Source organism: Polypterus senegalus, chromosome 12 (genome assembly GCF_016835505.1).
Source record: "Polypterus senegalus isolate Bchr_013 chromosome 12, ASM1683550v1, whole genome shotgun sequence".
NCBI classification, from domain to species: domain Eukaryota; kingdom Metazoa; phylum Chordata; class Cladistia; order Polypteriformes; family Polypteridae; genus Polypterus; species Polypterus senegalus.
Window position 1 is genome coordinate 149,995,556 of NC_053165.1, and position 18,895 is coordinate 150,014,450.

An 18,895-nucleotide genomic window follows, 5' to 3' on the forward strand; every position below is an offset into this window, starting at 1 on the left:
TCTAACCATCTTCTTCATCAGTGACCAGTTTTTGCTGCTAATAAACTTCTTTTGCCTTTGTTTTTAATCACTTGGCTCAGACCCCTTTAATTGTCTCTTTTTCCTTCATTAGCAGCCAAACAATAACAAGGCACAAAACAAGCCACCTCATGACCAGCTCACCTGTGCCCATCACACAATATCTGAAAATAAATGAGGATGAAGGCCTCAGTACGGTTGATCTCTCAGGTCCCTAAAACATTTTGACGGAGTTCTTAAGAAAAAACAGAAAAATCAACAGTTTTAGAAATGTCTGCTGTGGCAGAATGAGAGCAGCAAAACGCGGTGGAATTAAATAACTGATTTAATTAACAGCAAGAATTGGCTTCTCATTAAGAAACTGGTTGGAGTGAAATCGGTTGGAGTTTGAAGCCCCAATTTAGCTGGCCATCTATTGGCTTGTTTCACATCTCGTTTCTATTTAATTAAGAAAAGAATCCTTAAAAACAGGGCTACTAAAATGAAGGGAAAAGAAGTTAATTAGCAAAAACCTGGTAACTGATAGAAAGAGAGTTAGAATTAAAAACCTGTGGCCCTCGAGGCCTGGAGTTTGAGACCCGTGGTCTGTAGGGGAGGAGCGAAAGCTTTAGATTTGTAAAAAAATTTAGTTTTGCAGTAATTGACAAATCTCGATTGTTTTTGAGCCCCCTGATACTGAAAAGCTTGATATCGCAATGATGGTTGTGTCTGTCTGTTTGCCCCAGTTTCTTGAGGACGGTCTAGAGCTAAAATGGCTGGACAGAAAAATACCAAACTTGAAACTGTTAGGAGATGACGATATGCTGATTAGTTTTGGAGCCAAATCACTCAAGAAAAAGAGGCACTCTAGAGGAACCCTCACATACTGTAATTTTGCAATTAACTATGAATTCTTCACATAAATTGCTATCATAATGACCTATTTTATGATGAGAGAGATCAGCATCAGAGTGGTAAATTACTGAAATGTTCTAGAATGGTTTAGGTAACTTGGTTCTTAGAGTGCAAAGTCTACTGATACTCCTGTCTGAATTTGAAAACTTTCTGTATTTTCATTTGTCGGGTACATTAGCTGACCACAACGAGGATGAACGTAGCTTTCCATCGACTCTGTTCCGACACTGGGCATACAAGTCACTAATAGGAGAACAGTTGAATATGCTGTAACATATTGTATGTACAGTGGTGGGCTGGCGCCCTGCCTGGGGTTTGTTTCCTGCCTTGCGCCCTGTGTTGGCTGGGATTGGCTCCAGCAGACTCCCGTGACCCTGTGGTTGGGATATAGCGGGTTGGATAATGGAAGGATATTGTATGTATTTAAGTAAATCTTCTTGTTTTTCAAAATTGCCGTTTATCGTAGAGTGCGACTACACAACCTTCACTGCTTTGCCACTTTCATATTGTTTGATATCCTTTTCAGTTTGTTTAGCGACTCGACCTGTGGCAGATGTAAGTCTCTCTCTCTCTCTCTCATTGAGAGCTTTGTGGTGTGAAAACTCTTGAGGACAGCGATTTATCCCCTGTTGAAGAAGAGGATGAGTGGCGGACTGACACACCAACATAAGCAACTGCTTAATGGTCCTTTTGAAAGGGCTGCTTATTGTCTCATTTTAGAGTTGTCTGTGAACCTCAAGAAATCCAGCTCATCATCCTCTTCATCTTCAAGGGGGATCCGTGCCCTCACAAGTCTTCACACTGCCTTCTTCCCTTTGCCGACCTGCCACGCTGTTTGTAGCAGCTCTTTTTAAGCTGAATGTATTTAAGAGCCATGATGTACTTGCCGTTCCATAAATATAGAAACTTTGAAATGCAAAATAGACACGGGAGATATGCATGTGAACATGATTGGGTGCAAGGAGCTGGTACCAAATACACTGAGGTTGGCAGCAAAATGTTGCATGCAGTACAGTGGTCTTTTATTCCTTAGTAAATAGAGCAACTAGACATTAACATATGCATCATCTATCAATCTATCGTAGCTGTTAAATACATATATGTATATGTTAGATACAATATTGTAACCCTATACACCTGGCAGCTGTTTTGATTTGGGAAAATGGTTCAAGGGATTAGAACATAAGTAGGCAAAGAATCAGAGAGAAGAGGTCCAATACTTCTATTTTATTTACTTAATCAATTATAATAATCAAACACATATAATGCAATATAATGCAGACATACAAAAAAAAACAATACTTACAGACATATAAAAAGACCCAGAGCCATCATCCTAGACCAGTAGACTGAGGGGGCCCGCTTGTCAGTCTTGTCAGAGGACCAACTCATGTGCCTTTCAAGTCCCGGGCGGTGCGCGCAGTCCCCACGGTTGAGCCTCCAAAGAAACTGAGGGCGAAACCTTCCCTTATATACTAATTGAGCGTCCTTGCCCAAAGCGGGCTTACGTGCAAGCGGTGTATACAGAAGTGATTAGTTTCAGCACACACACCTTTCCACGGGACGCGGTGTTGTTTTGCACTTGGTCCTGATAATGACGACACCTGGAACCAAAAGGCACACAAAAATAAGAGCTGTGTACAGTAAAGCCCCTCGAAGTGAAAAACAAGTCAGCATGCCCCTTTATCCTGACGGAGACGGCGTCTGGTACCAAAAGGCACACAAAAATAAGAATTGCGTAGTGAAGCCCCTCGAAGTGAAAAAGAAGTCAGCATAACCTTGGCTGTATCTTTAGAACATTCCCGGCTGTTTCTCCCAAAACATTAGTAATGCAGCTGGGTTTCGCGCTGAAGCGACCAACGCCCATCTGCTCTCTTGATCCCCCCCTCTCTTTAGAAAAATCCTTCCATTACAGCAGCACAATTGGTTTTCCTTGGAATACACGTGGCGCATTAAGGCAGAAGACACCCACTACGCACCACGGATACCAGTACAATCGGACATTACTTGATGAGACATAAGTGGATGGATGCTACCCACAGCCCTGATAGCTCAGCTGCACATGGCTAATTTGCATATGTAATTAGCCATGTGCTGCAGCCAAAATACAAAACAAGCCTAAAGGAGCCCTCCCACTCCCTCATCAGAAAATGCAGAGCACACTGTGAAATAATTAACAAAAGAAACATTTGTTACTGTTTAGAAGGCGTTTTCTTTCTTCTTGATGGATGAAGAAAGTGCAAGGCATCTCTACAGACAGGTGGAATATGAAAAAAGACATACCTGCTGTGTGGGAGCTGCAACTTCACACAATAGATTGAGCCAGTCCCACATCTTTGCTTCAATGTGTACACCAGGAGTGGAACTCTTTGAGCACAATGATCTCTGTTTTATTTTCTTATCGTTGGTTTGTGGCCATTTATTGTATTTTGTTTGTGGTATTCATTTCCTGTGTGTCTTTTGTTGTTTGAGGTACAGTGGTTGGCACTGCTGCCTCATAGCTCATATCACATACTGTACTTGGCCACAGTAATCGATCCAGCATAGTTGGCAGACTTTTTCCTAGCCCTCCCAGGGACACTTAAAAGACCACTGCACCATTATAATCAACTCCAAACTAATTCGGTTCCTCCTTCACTATGGACTTTAATGCATTTTGCAAAGTTTGGTGAATGTCGTGAACATTTCCATGAGTTTTCCAAACTTGCAGCAAAGCAGGCTCCTCAGTGTTTGCTCATCACTAGTCCACACCTCCCAATGAGCGATATCCGACACCTCCCTATTCTGATGACTCCTCTGAGGTGAGGCAGCCCCTTTTTATCTCAGACCCAGTAGTATTTCCAGTGCCATAGCACTACTTGATGATGGTGGTGTGTTCAGGTAATTTGAAAATCCTTTGAAACAGGGATAACTTTCTTCTGCAGTTCCCCCTGGTAGCACCCATAATGCCCAGTAGGGTTGTCACACGGGACTACAATCCCCAGCATTCCCTGCAGACATATGCATGGGGGTATCGGCCCAGGAGTGTTGCCACCTAGCATATTGGGGGACTGAAGTGTTGTGGATGATGGTCTCCCATAATCCGTCCCCTTTTATGAAACTCCATCCAGTGTCCCTTCCTATTACAGTTGTTTAATGCTTGTTTGGTTTGTTAATAACGGACATTATTTTTTACATTCTCATCGCTTGTGTCATGGTGACTGTTTAAAATAAGTGAAATGGAGAATAAAAGAGAAAACAACAAGTAGACTATTGCTACACCACATCATATTTATGAATTGCCACATTTTACCAGCGTAAGGGAAAATTGCAAAAGAGATTATAAAGATTTGGGGAACCATGAGGCAAACCCCATATATCTGATGATAAAACGAAAAGAAGGTGTGAGAGAGAGAGTGATGGAGATACAAAGCGTTGGGGCACCCGAAGGCAAACCCTGTATAATTCAAGTCAAGTTGGGGAGCATGCACTGGTACGACAAAACAACTCGGGATGCCGGTTGGCAACCCCCCTGGCAGAGACACGGTCCAGTCCCACCCTTCGGAAATTACCCTCTATCTGCTGCAGCCAGGTGTTACGTGGGCGACCCCTTGGCCTGGTCCAACCACTCTGGTCCCCAACAATGAGGGTCTTACGAGCAGGATCACCCTTGGGGAAACGCACCACATGGCCGTAGTGCCGTAACTGACACTCCCTCACGATGCAGGTAATGAAAATGACATAAAAACCATTAGCAACACAAAGTCGAACCAGCGGCACCCAAGGATTCTCCGGAGAGACACAGTACTGAAGGGGTCCAGTCTTTGTCTCCGGTCACTGGATAGCGTCCATGTCTCACAACCATATAGCAAAACAGGAAGCACCAGGACTCTAAAGACTTGGACCTTCGTCCTTTTGCGTAGATATCGGGAGCGCCACACACCGCTTTACTGCGACCTCATGACCCCCCTATGCTCATCTCAGTCTGTCTACTGACTTCATAGGAAGAGTCACCAGAGACATGAATGTCACTGCTGAGGTAAGTAAACCTCTCAACGAGGTCGACACTCTCTCCGCAGACAGACACACTGCTGATGGCCGTGCCCAAGAGGACATTAAAGGCCCGTATAATTGAATGGGGGGGAGGGGGAACCTTGTTGAACGATTGTTGAATCTTTTCAGATGGAAGTCTTAACCGAGACTGACTAAAGATGGTGAAGTCTTCACTTTTGAGTGGCGATAGTCTTCGCATTTGAGTACTTCTGGGCGGAAGTGGTGGGTGCAGGTGGATGGACACCAAACGTTACATCTTCGATGTTAAAGCTGTCAATCTGTCTGTAGAGTAGGATGGGAAAAAAGCATTTAATACACAGCGCCAACCTGTGGAACTGCAGGGAATTACCATTACTAGATCCCGTAAGCTGTCCACTGTGTGACAAAGGTCAACGTTCTGATTGTACTTTCAGATGTGAGTCACCAATCCAGTTTGCTCCAAGATGGAGGCGGAAGCCAGGGTGGAAGAGGCAGGCTCAGGGAGTTCGTGACCTGGAAATGACATCACTGGTGCTGCTGGTCATCCGATCAGTCAATGAGGAAGAAGGTGGAAGCATTCGGCAACAGTGCCAACCCTTGTCTCAGGGTGGCATTACAACTTGATGACCTCACATGTTGTCTTCCAAGTGCATGTGTGTGACACCAGTTATTTTTGAGGACCCCCTTTCCATGTATCCCGGTCCCCATTTTGAGAAACACTGCACTTTTTTTTTCAAGGTGTTGTCGTTTACTTGCTTTTAGTGTCCATTCCTTTTTTTTCAGTATACACCCTTGGTTTTCAGCTCAACCTTGAGGTCATCTCGTGTAGTAAGCCACCAACTGTCTCATCCTCCATAATAATGTAGTGTCACGCATGTGCATCGGGGACAGTTTAAGGGCTCAGGTGATGGTAAATATCAGCCACTCCATGATGACGCCTTTTCCTAACTCCGTAGACCTGAAGATTGAAGGCTTTTCCATCACAGACGTCACATCTGGGTGTTCATGTGGTCCCGCATCCAAAAGCACCACCATTTTGAGTAGCTGGAACAAAACCCCCATCTGAATAGACTTTCTCTTTTAACACGGCTTATGCGCGTTTATTTCCTTTGCAATTGTAATTGTATGGGGTTTGTTCCTTATTGTCTCTACTTTGTTATTACAGTGGCTTTATGTGAAGTATCTGAATTCCATAGCCATCAGATTGGCCTGGTGTAAGTGCAAGTCTAGGTGTGTATGAAATGTTCCTCCTTGCTCCCAGATCTTGCTGGAAATGGCTAAGTTGAATTAAACTGATTTGAGAATGTTAACGTACATTTTTTTTCCACTGTTTCCTCTTTGTCAGTAATTCTCCAATAGCAGACATTTTATGATGCACACCCATCAACCGCAGCGTCGCATGTATGTTGTTCCTCAGAAATGGTTCTGTTTTTATGTCGCATCTTATTTTTTTTAAAGTAATTCTTTAGAAATAAAGGAGCAGTTACTATACAAAAAAAAACAAACAAATAGATTTTCACTCTATGTGCTAAAATCAATGACCGTCTTCACTGAATAGAGCAGAAAAGCAATTTGCGTGCACAGCGGGATATTTTTAAATCTGCAGTGTGCACAACTAAAGCCACAAGAAGCCCAATTAACGAGGAGCTGAATGAAATGCAGAAATTCGCCTTCTCAAGAACTCGGCAGAAATTACAAGCCTTAAGCGTGTGTGACGGCACTCATCTGACAAATGTGTAGACTGAGAGGCTGATGTAATCCGTGCGTCTTTGTTTCTTGAACGATGGTGGCTTGCTGCGCCAAAATTAAATAAGTGATCTTTCTCTGATACGGTCAAGCGGTGTATCCTAAGTTAGGGCTTGCAGTTTTTATACAGTAAATGCCTGTCCTATAGATTGCTCACGTTTAGTGTGTTCACAATTCTGGAAAAGCAAGACCAGGAAGTCAAAAAATAATTCTGAAGATTTCTAGAGGTGGTGAGTTATGTGACCTTAAAACACTGCCAAGTCTTATCAAGACCTCCAAACTTGGCATTTCACTGTGTTGGCTCTGTCCTGTTTCCTGATCGCCTGTCTGTATTTGGTTTTGTTTTTTAGGAGGCCAGGGTTTGGATCCCTGATGCTGAAGATGTATGGAAATCAGCAAAGCTTCTTAAGGACTACAAGCAGGGTGATAAACTACTCCGCCTGGAACTGGAGGATGGCACGGTAAGAAGCAAGGTTGCCATTAATGTCCATGTCAATTTATTTATAGAGCACATTTGATACAACATCAGTAATGCTTTAGCCAGAGTGTTTTACATTAAAACACACAATGAACATAAATAAAACAAGTAGAAATAAAGTACATGTACAATAAAATGAAATACTGTACACCCACCGGTGAGTTAAAGAAAAGAAAGAAGATGACCATGATTAATGGAAACCAAGTGGCCTTGGTGCAAGTTATGAGACTTCACTTAACATTCTGTATTAAATATTTAAACATTTTGTATTTTTTTTCACTTTTTTCACTCTTTTTTTTTTTTTTTTCTATTCTCTGTGTTAATTTTTTTTATTATTCACCTTCAATAGTCTATTTTAGAACAGCAGGGTGGCACATGTCTACTATTGCCACCTCATAGCTCTGGTCTGATTTTTCTGTTGCTTGTGCCCTTCAATGTGGTGTTTTTGTCTTGTCATGTCTGCTGTAGTCTAAAGAATTGCCACCTCTTAACTGTTATAGTTTCCCTGAGTGTTCCCAGTAATGAATGTGGTCCATCAGTTTCCAGGTCCTGCCTTGCTTTTGATTCAGACGAAATAGATGGCAGCTCCTGGCAACCCTGTATTCAAGTTCACACAATTAAATGAACGCATTTTTGGAATAATAACCTTTTTATGTCCCCCTGTCCTCCTCCTAGGTGGTGGAACACCAGTTGGATCCCAGGACCATGAATCTGCCTCATCTTCGCAACCCTGACATCTTGGTTGGTGAAAATGACCTCACGGCTCTCAGTTACCTCCATGAGCCTGCTGTCCTGCATAACCTCAAAGTGCGCTTTATAGATTCCAAGCTTATTTACACCTACTGTGGTAAATTCTTGCTTTATTTGTTTGGATTGTTTGGGAGAAATCGGCCTTTTTGTTAGAACTGTTTAATGTATGGCGTGCATTTTTGGCCTTACCATCGAAATAAGGCATGGCCATTGTGTTAGCTGTTCAAGAAGTGTTTGGTCAATGCTATGGTGAAAGTCGACTAGAGAGAGAGCTACTCTTTGTTATTGCTAGTGTACCTGTTTACCAATGTGTGCATCTTGGACTTCAGTCATTCTCTGTTCATGTGACTGGTTCAGAAATTCACGATGCGTTGAATTATGGTACCCTCATTATGACCCTCATACCGTCCTACGCACAGAGAGAAGCAAAAATACATGTAAATAGGTAGGCCTCAGAGTTAATTGGCACCTGCCATTAGCATTGACTGTAATTATAAGATGCTAGTTTGGAGCAGGTTAAAAAACAACATGTGGCGAGGTCAGCCATGGTTCCTTTTGGTGTCTGTGCTAAGTCATCACTTATAATATTGTTGATTTAAAACTAGTGGGAGGACCGTGGCAATCTGAATTTGATATCAAAATTAAAGGAGCAGCAAATTCTGAAGACAGTAAAAAGAGTTCAGAAGGAGCTGACCATCTTGAATAGTCTGGTAACTGGATAATGGAAGAAAAAAATGGAGATGATCAAAGTCCAACATGCAGGGAGCCTTAGTTATAAATAGAATGCAGAAGGTAGTCTACAAAAAGGAAACTCTGGATTATTTGATTATTTAGAGGTTCATGTTCGAGATGCTTTCACATTCCACAGGCTGTATACAGGAAAAACTACTTCTTTTTTTGACATTCATCTTTAAGTCGCAGTTACTTCTTCACAAACATGGTATATACCATGTATACTCGCGTTCAAGTTCTCCCGCAGATAAGTCGGGACTTGATTTTATCGTGTAATTTTTGGTATTTTATAATATAAGTCGAATGCGGAAAACACACGCTATTGGTCCAAGAGATTACGATATGCTAATGCCCACTGAGAGAGTAACCACGGAGCACACGGTAATACCTTAACTATTCTGAAGTGACGTTTGTACTGTTTTGTGTTTTTTGAATCTCATACACATTTACTGTAAGAGCATTCCTTATCTACGACAGAGCGTTCGATCAGAAGAAAATCTGAAGCTAGTTTTAAATTAAAGTCGTTGAAGTGGCAAAAGAAATTGGTAACTGTGCTGCTGCAACAAAATTCGATGTGTCTGAGAAACTGATGTGAGATTAGAGGAGGCAAGAAGATGTAAAAAAAATAAATAAATAAAGGGTCGTATTCTGAACAGGCGTATAAGTCAGGGTCTGATTTTTATGATCAACCTTTCGGGTTTCAAGACCAGAATTTTCCCCCACAAACTTGTGTTTCAAAGTCTAGTGTTTTCTATAAATAAAAAAAAAAAAAACAAAACACTTGTATGATTCACAAAAAAGAGCACCACCAACTGATTTAGTTTACCATTGACTGTATGCTTAAAAAAAGAAGAAAAAAAAATGTGTAAACTGGTATAGTCGGCGGGATTCCCATTCATATTTTCTATACAGAAGCTCAGGATGGCAAGACATGCCCCTTTTTAAGCATTTCTGAGACATTCTCGTATCGCCAAATTTTCAGTGATAAAATATTTAGTTGCCAATGTTGACCAGGAATGTAATGCTGTGATAGTAGTATTTCAAAGTAGTAATAAAAAAGGACTCGGTGTAATTATATAGTAATACATTAAACTTTACCTTTTCTGTGCAGCTTTACAGAACCGGAATGAAATGCTAAACCTTTATTTTATGTGTACCATTCTGTAGTGAAACACCAACCCAAAGCTTTCTACAAATGCATCTCTACAATAAAGCTGTTTAATTAGATTATTGTCTTTTTCATTTGGAGTAAACGCAGGTTAAGTGATCAGTTCTGGATCACGCAGTGCTGAGCTGGTAATGTAAGTGGCCTTTGCTTTAGCCACTGTCCATGTTGCCTCCCCACAACTTTGCAAAATTAGCTCCAGATCCGGCTGTTTTTTGTTTTTCTTTTCCTTACAGCATAGTGATCATTAATCTCCCATAATGAATTTCTAACAGATTTTGAGCCTGTGTCTTTCTTTTCCCTCCTATCTAAAGGTATCGTCTTGGTGGCCATCAACCCATATGAAACTTTACCCATCTATGGCACAGATATTATCAATGCTTACAGTGGACAGAACATGGGCGACATGGACCCTCATATATTTGCAGTGGCAGAAGAGGCTTATAAACAAATGGCCAGGTTTGTACTGTTGTCCTCCTGACTTCTGTTTTACAGGTGAGGCTTTAAAGGAGGCTTAGTGGTGAGTGTTAGAACATTACTTACATGAGTATGGTGAGATGACTTCACCTATTATAAACCTCCACTGATTAATCCCACTCTGCCCTTTCTGACATTTGGCTTGTGTTTATCGGCAGCTTAGCATAAAATTGAGGGTGCATTTTAATACAAGTGTGTTTTTATTTTATTGTATACATCAAAATATAGTATTCAGTCTGTTCATCAGAAAAAAGAAGCAAAGGAATTATTATCTTGGTATTAAATATCACATTTGATCCTTCTTCGTAACTTTTTTCCTAGTCGCCTTCAGATTGTATCACATATATTAACTGCAAATGACACCCAGCCCAAGGGGGGGCTTTTCCTCTCCCATGTCTACTTGCTGGCTGAATCCTTGACTTATCAAAACTCCTCTCGCCATGCTAGGTGAAAAATCATTATCAGGTTTTAGCTCTTTGCTGCCTAGATGAATCGCCCTTTTCCCAGAAAGTAGGAAGTCGGTTTTATCACCAGAGCTCAGGAGATGAAGTGTGAACTGTGGTTTTTACCTGAAGTGTTCATGAAGGGCTGAAATGACATAATGAAAACATCCAGGGGTTATGGTTTTTAATTTTATTTTTTTGTGAATGATATGTCAGCATGCTGCCTGGTGTTGGAATCATTTCTAATTAGTGCTGGCATAGCAAGTATGCTATGAATGTGAGCAGAACTCGAGGGTTAGCCTTCTAAATGCAATTCAGTCTGAAGAATCCATCAATCTAAAAATATTGTTAAAGTTTATAATAAGCGCTTGCTAATGTTTGAGCTGGGAGACATACTTATGATCATCTTGGGGAATTATTGTTAGAATGCCTTTCTTTCTGCCTTCCCAAATATTAGGAGCCGTTGTGGTTCATGTGCTAGGAAATCCAACAGACTCCAGAAATTCTCAAGAAGGTGTTCTTGATAGCTGTTTATTAATTGGTGATCTGTTGATTGGCTGGTTGATTGACCGCGTTTAAATAATTGAAATACTGAAGTCAATCAAGAGCATCATTTAAATAATGATTTATTCATGTGATTAGTTTTATTTTTGAAGGAACTTGCTCAAAATCAGTGGGTCACAGCTTGTCACATCGCTGTTTGTTCTGTATGAAAATGACTTCTAGGAGTGTCGGTATTCCATAGCGTTTGGGCCGTTGGACTTTAAATCACCGTATTATTAGTTGTGACATTTTGACGCATTCCATTTTTAATGAATTTTCAGACTATGATGGCACAACAATCAATGCTACTGCCTCACAGATTCTGAGTCCAGGGTTTGAATCCCATGCCCAGCTGTTGCCAATGTTAAGTCTTCATGGTGTCTCTGTGTCCCACATCCCCAAAGATGTACATCCTTCGGTTGATTGGTGGTTTGAAATCACAGGCGCCCTACCCAGCTCTGTTTCCTGCCTTGTGCCCTGTACTGCTGGGATAGACCCCAGCCTCCTACAACCCTGAATTGTGTTAAGTCAGTTTGAGAGTGTGCTGCTTTTACACAAAGCCTGATGGTTTGTGATCGGTATATAATAAGACGTAGTATTTTTTAGAATTCTGGAGAGCTTATTCAATGCTCCAATATAGAACATTCATCCATCCATTATCCAACCTGCTATATCCCAACTACAGGGTCACAGGGGTCTGCTAGGGCCAATCCCAGCCAACACTGGGCACAAGGCAGGAAACAAACCCTGGTCAGGGTGCCAGCCCACCGCAGCCAATATAGAACAGTTTTCCAAATTAGTCAGAGTTCTAACCAGAGAGATATTTGGACAGGCAAGTCCGTTTTCTATAATCTTTAGCTGGTGATAGTTTTTAACGTAATAGAGTAATTGGCACTTGCTGTTGTCCCCCATGCAGTTGCATAAATTTAATCCAAACGATGTAGGAGTATATTGGTAACTGAGTAGACATTACATAACATTTCTAAGTGATTTTTGTTTTCCTGTTCCTGGACTAATTTAATAGAGCCAACAAAGAGCCTCTGTAATCTCATGGCACAACATGCTTGTTTCACATTTGCTTATATTATTTCTCAAATCATTCTGATTATTTTCAGGGATGAGCGGAACCAGTCTATAATTGTCAGCGGTGAATCGGGCGCTGGTAAAACTGTATCTGCCAAGTATGCAATGAGATACTTTGCAACAGTCAGTGGGTCGGAAAGTGAGGCCAATGTGGAGGAGAAGGTGTTGGCCTCAAACCCCATCATGGAGGTAAAAAATCTTTCCTAATGTTTTATTCCAAATAGTCCAATGATTGCATCTCCCTGCTACCAGGATTTTGTTGTTTGTTTCTTCCACCCCTCTTGGCCTGCTTTTGTTTTTTAAACATCCCCACAACATTTCTTCATATTTGTTTTGGAGGTGACTCGTTTTTGTCTCTTTCTTTTGGTTTCTTATTTCCTTCTGTTTGTTTTCAGCTACAACTATCCCTTTCTCAGCCCACATAAATCCTCCTTTAAGATCTTATAACCGTTTCGCTTCCCTACTTTCCTCTCCATCCTAAATCTTCTATTCATGCTGTCACTGTAACCCTTGCCAGCCAATATCCTCTTGATTCCTAGTTCTACCAGCACTCCACTGACCAGAGGAGTGTTGTGATTCATAGATACAAGATGGCCAAAAGGGCGTAGAGCCAGACCCAGGACCTTCAGTGGGCTACCTAGAAACAGGCCTCACCCCAGGCAGCTCCTTCTCCTTGCAATGCTAATGTAGATAAAGTGAGGTTGACTCACATCTCCAATCATCTAAGTTCAAATCCCAGCTTGGTCTTGGTTTGGATAGCATTTCACATTTTCTTATTGTCGGCATGAACTTTATTCTACATTTTCAGGTTTTCTCCCACCTCTTATACCAAAAATGTCATCTCCACAGGCCCTTCCACTTTTCTCATTGGGCCACCCTATTATGGCTGGAAGTTCTAAAGCACTTAAATCCCAAAATGTTGCAAAAGCACTAGAGGGGGATATCGCCAAATCCTGGTTAGATAAAAGGGCATTCTTATTTATCCATCCGTCCATTATCCAACCCGCTATATCTTAACTACAGGGTCACAGGGGTCTGCTAGAGCCAATCCCAGCCAACACAGGGTGCAAGGCAGGAAACAAACCCTGCGCAGGGCGCCAGCCCACCGCAGATTATTATTTATTCTTCACAAAATTCTCTGACATGTAGTGAAGCTCTGTAGAGCATGAAAGACCTAAAGGAGCTGCCTGAAACACAAGGCAATCCAAGTGCACAAGTCACAAAACAAAATACCCACAATACAGAACGAAAGGTCAAAAAAATCCAGTAGATCACAAAAAAAAAAAAAAACTCAAGGCAAAGCAAAAACGCAGAACTCGCCAAACCTCCCTAGCGCATTTGAAATTAACTGTCAGGAACTGTGGGAGACCCTCCAGATTTATAGAGTGGAGAGCAGTTCCTGGTTATTATTGACACCCACCTCGTGTAGGACCCACCACAAAACATAACCCAGGCATCTTACATAAACAGACAGAATCAAAAATTAAAGAATGATACAAATAATCAACAAAAGTAACTTTTACCATAAATAAAAGAATAAAAAATGAACAAAATAGACCAAAAACATGAATTTGAACCCCAGCGAATTGCTGGGGAGGGTTACTCTGGCTAAAATGCAACACATGTTTTTTTTTAATTTGTTTTTCAAATGACAAATGACAATTCGCTTATAATGCACACATGAATACTCACTCGGCTAGATCTGCACGGGTCAACTGTAAGCAGCAGTATTGTAAAGTGGAGGCGTCATAGAGGATCAACAGCTCAGCCACAAAGTCATAAGACCTCCCAAACTCATAGAGCACATTGGGCATTAAAATTGCATCACTCACAACAGAGGTCCACAGTACCTCTAGAAGCAACATCAGCGCAAGAACTGTCTGTCAGGGGCTTCATGAAATGGATTTCCAAGGCTGAGCAGCTGCACACAAGTCTGAGATCACCATGTGCAGTGCCAAGCAGAGTGGTATAAAACACTCCAGCATTGGGTTTTGGAGCAGTGGGCATGTGTTCAACAACAACATTTATTTCTATAGCACATTTTCATACAAACAGTAGCTCAAAGTGCTTTACATAATAAAGAATAGAAAAATAAAAGACACAGTAAGAAAATTAAAATAGAATAAGAGTAAGGTCCAATGGCCAGGGTGGACAGAAAAAACAAAAAAAAAAACTCCAGACGGCTGGAGAAAAAAATAAAATCTGTAGGGATTCCAGACCATTAGACTGCCCGGTCCCCTCTTCACGCTTCACTTTCTGGCAGTCTGATGGATAAATCTGGAGTTGATGGAGGCCAGCAGAACTACATAGTCCCTTCTGTAAAGTTTGGTGGTCTGAGGCTGTTTTTCATGGTTTAGGATAGGCCTCATGGTTCCAGTGTAGAGTATTGTTAAAGAATAAGTTTGGTATTTTTCAAGTCAAAGTTATTTCTTAACAAATATGCTACAATTTCCCCTTGGGATTAATAAAGTATCCCATCTATCTATCTATCTATCTATCTATCTATCTATCTATCTATCTATCTATCTATCTATCTATCTATCTATCTATCTATCTATCTATCTATCTATCTATCTATCTATCTATCCATATACATTTGCCATGCAAAATGTGTTCTAAAGTTAAGCGCATTCTATAAATTTAAAAAAACAATATGTTTTGCCTCCTCTGGTGCTTTACAATGGAGGGTTATGGGGCATGGAACAAAAAGCTTAAAAACTTAAGCAAATATATCCATTTTTTCAGACCAAGATAGTTATCAAGTGTTGATCCGGGCCTTCCATGTCTCTGACACATGTTTGTGACAACAAAAGGGATCTCAAAATAATCATTTTGTATCATAAAGCTGGTACTATTTTTCTCGTGTTAAGGAAACATATTTTCTTGTATAAATAGCCATGTAATTGGGATTAATAAAGTATCTAAGTAAATCCAAAATGAAACCAGCCATGTGGCACGAGAAGTTTTACTGTGATTTGGTTTGTTGGGAGGAATCCACACACTGGGGATGTAAAAGGTTTTTTGTGCAGCTATCGCGCACGGCTTGTGGTCTTTTAAAATTGCTGAATCTCGTAATATTTGTGGTGTTGTTCAAAAATTACATGTATACACTATTCTACGATGTGCATGTAATTGCAGACACGGTTCAATACTCAACAACTATCTTGGCTTGGAAAATAGACATACTTTTCCTCCTTTCCCCATAGCTTCCATTATAAAGCACCAAAGCCAGCAAGATCATTTCTTAAATTTATAGAAATCAATTATAAAAATAATAAGTCCTCACATTTTATATAGAGTTTTTCTCATTACTCAAAGCACTGTCCACAAAGAGGACCCAAGAAGTGAACCCACAACCTCCTTACTGCAAAGCAGCAGCCCTACAACTGCACCATCCACGTTAACTTTAGAACACAAGTTTTCGTGCCAAATGAATATATGGCATGTTTGTGAAAAATATCAAACTTCTCCTTTACAGAATACAAAGACGTTTTAGACAGTTGTGCATTTCCAGCTTTGTGGCAAGAGCTTGGGGAAGGCCCTTTTCCATTCGAGTATAAGTGTACCCCTGTGCACAAAGCCAGGCCTACAAAGACATTGAGGAACGTGAGTGGCCTTCACAGAACTCTAACCTCAACCCTACTGAACACCTTTGGCATGAATTGGCATGCCGATTACAAGCCATACCTTTTTGTCCGACATCGGTGCCTGACCTCGCAAATGCAACTGCTCTATTTATTCATTTACAGGTAGCAAGAATGTATCTTCAGCCTCTAGAAATAGGAAGTAGATAAGTTGTCATCTCAAGGGAACTTCTTGGCTAGCCAGATTTTCCAGCCTAACTGACCCATTCGGAGGTCACTTGCCCTAAATTAAGGTTGAACTTATTTTACTAAGTGCCTGGACACTGCTGGTCTTGTGTGGCTTCTTGTCAGTGTAAATTACTTGTCTGTTTTTTTTTTTTGTGTGCCTCTTTCTTCTGGCAGATTCGTACGTTTGTGCTGATTGCTTTCCTCTTTAAATACAGTGCTTAAAATGGACACCGTGACTCTGTGTGACTAGCATATGTAATCATCTTGTCTCTTAAGCTCTGGTCCCTCACTTGCAGATGCAATTCCAGAACAGAGACATGTTGGTGCACAGCTGTTGCCTGGTATCTTACTTGGCACTATTCACTGAGTTCCAGGCATTAAGCATCAGATATCTATTTTTTTTCTTATTATCCCAGTGACTCCCATCCACACCATGACAGAACAATTTGAATCCACCTGGCTTTACTCCCCTTCCATTTAGTCTCTTCCACGCACAATATATCAACCTTCCTTTTCTCCATCATATCGGCTAACTCTCTCCCCTTACCAGTCATACTGCCAACATTCAAAGTTCCTACCCTCAGTTCCACTCTCTTTACCTTCCTCCGCCTCCAGACACATCTCCCCCCTCTTCCTCTCCTTCTTCTTCTTCGGCCAACAGTAGCCCAATTTCCGCCAGCACCCTGTTGGCTAACAGTACTGGTGGCAGTCGTTGCTAAAAGTATTTATCTTTTCAACAGTGATCAATTGAAATGACATTGTGCTCCGCTTGACACGGTAGCTGGTAGCCACTGAAATAGCAGGATACTGGACTGATCCTAGGCGTGCTTACGGTCCGGGACACAGGATTAGGGTCCTAATGCTTACTGTGGAGCAGCGACCATCAAGCCTCCTCCTAGCACTTTGAGCTGCACACTGATGCGAGTCCGAGTGACTAGTAGGGCTTTTGAGTGCAAGCAGATCATGGCAGTCGTACACTTTGTAACACACTCACTCTGAGATCTGTTGCACAAAGCCATGTAAGACTATAATGTACAATTATTTGATATTTAGTAATTAATTTCAATTTGGCAGGGTGATGTGCACCATATCAATGTTACACCTCATGCCATATCACAGAAATGAAATATAAGAAGAATCAAAATAAAATCTTTTTTATATTTTCTTTCCTGTGGGGGTGTCTAGGTGGTGTTCCTGCCTTGTGCCTGATGATTGCTGGGATAGAACCCAGGTGCCCTGAGACCCTGCCTTGGCTAAGTGGGTTAGGAAGATGGATGGATGGATGGATGAATGTCTTCTTTGTAGTACCGTCTCTTCAGCTAAGAAGGGACATAGTGCCTTAAAACTGTTTTTAGATCTTGTGTTTCTTGTGCTTCAGTCAATAGGTAACGCCAAAACTACCAGGAATGACAACAGTAGCCGTTTTGGGAAATACATCGAGATCGGATTTGACAAGAGGTACAGGATTATTGGTGCCAACATGAGAACTTACCTGCTGGAGAAGTCCAGGGTGGTGTTTCAGGTATGTGTGATGCTGGGAACTTTTCAGATTTGATTATACACAAGCAATCCTCTGTAGTCCTATATTTTAATGATCTCGTTGGTAGTGGTTAATTAGTTGTACTCTATTTGCAATAATTTGTTAATTGTAATTATATATGTAGAATTTTAAGTTTGAAACTGTTGTTGTGCAGATCCCTGCAACCCCAGCCAGGAAATAACACACAACGTAGGTGGATGAATGAACAGTAACCTATAATTTATTTTTAATAGATATTGTAATTAAAAATGTTATATTTAATTTGATGCAGCAGATTATAATTTGAACTAATAATATTTTATTTAACTAGCCAGTTTCCCATGCTCAAATCGCTTTACTGAAATTCAAAAAGAACAATAGGGCATTATATAACTTTGAACACACATAATATATGCAAAAAAAATACAGATAAATGCAATATATACAAAGCATTAAAATTAGTTAAGTTAGTAAACCAGAATAAAAACAAAATAGTTGAAAACCCTGAACAAGTAGCATAATTTGTGATACAAAGCACCCTGAGCACCTGGCTCCTCATTTTATAAAATTTTCCATAGATTTGAGCGTGAAAATATGTGTTATGGGCCCCACAAGTGGGCCACAGCAAGAGAAATGACAAAAGTAGCAAATGCCGAAGTGTATGCGAACTTCACCTCCACCAGAGGATGAGCTACGTTAAGCAGGTCTGGAACTGAACTCCACTGGCCTTCAATGGTGATGTAATCTGGGGCTTTATTGTATACTAACCTGTGGAATAGGTAACATGGAGCAGCAATGAGAGCAAACCGCTTTCAGTTCGTTGTCCAAGTTGCGTCTGAGGGGAGGGCAGAAGTTCGTCCCTTTACCGCAACCCTGACGGAACCACTTCAGTATGAAACACGTTCCTGTCGACTACTGCTCAATTCCATAGTCCGTTTTCATGGTCTACTCTATAATAGGAACCCATTGTTTCCGAAATAGCATCACTTTCTGTGATTTATTATGTCAATATAAAAACTATTGTGGCCACTCTTAATTTTTTTTGAGTGTGCACTCAAAAACAAAACAAAAACAGGAGAATGCATACAGCAATTAAATTAAAACCTACCGTACACCCATTTCTACACAATTTACTTTTTATAAATTCCAATCACCTTGTAAATGTGTGTTTGTGAACACTCCTCGCTGCTAATTTACACGATGCTGAAGATGTTCATTGGCTTA

General features: G+C 40.9%; 1 protein-coding gene across 17 annotated transcripts in view; it reads left to right on the forward strand.

Annotated features, from left to right (window-relative positions):
- myo5aa (myosin VAa) overlaps positions 1 to 18,895 on the forward strand; it is a 239,628-nt gene that overhangs the window by 78,180 nt on the left and 142,553 nt on the right. For all 17 annotated transcript variants that reach the window (XM_039770291.1, XM_039770295.1, XM_039770296.1 and 14 more), the window contains exons 2-6: positions 7,020 to 7,130; positions 7,823 to 7,994; positions 10,109 to 10,253; positions 12,373 to 12,529; positions 17,531 to 17,674. In XM_039770291.1, coding sequence (XP_039626225.1) covers positions 7,020 to 7,130; positions 7,823 to 7,994; positions 10,109 to 10,253; positions 12,373 to 12,529; positions 17,531 to 17,674 — 729 coding nt within the window. The remainder of the gene's footprint in view (positions 1 to 7,019; positions 7,131 to 7,822; positions 7,995 to 10,108; positions 10,254 to 12,372; positions 12,530 to 17,530; positions 17,675 to 18,895) is intronic.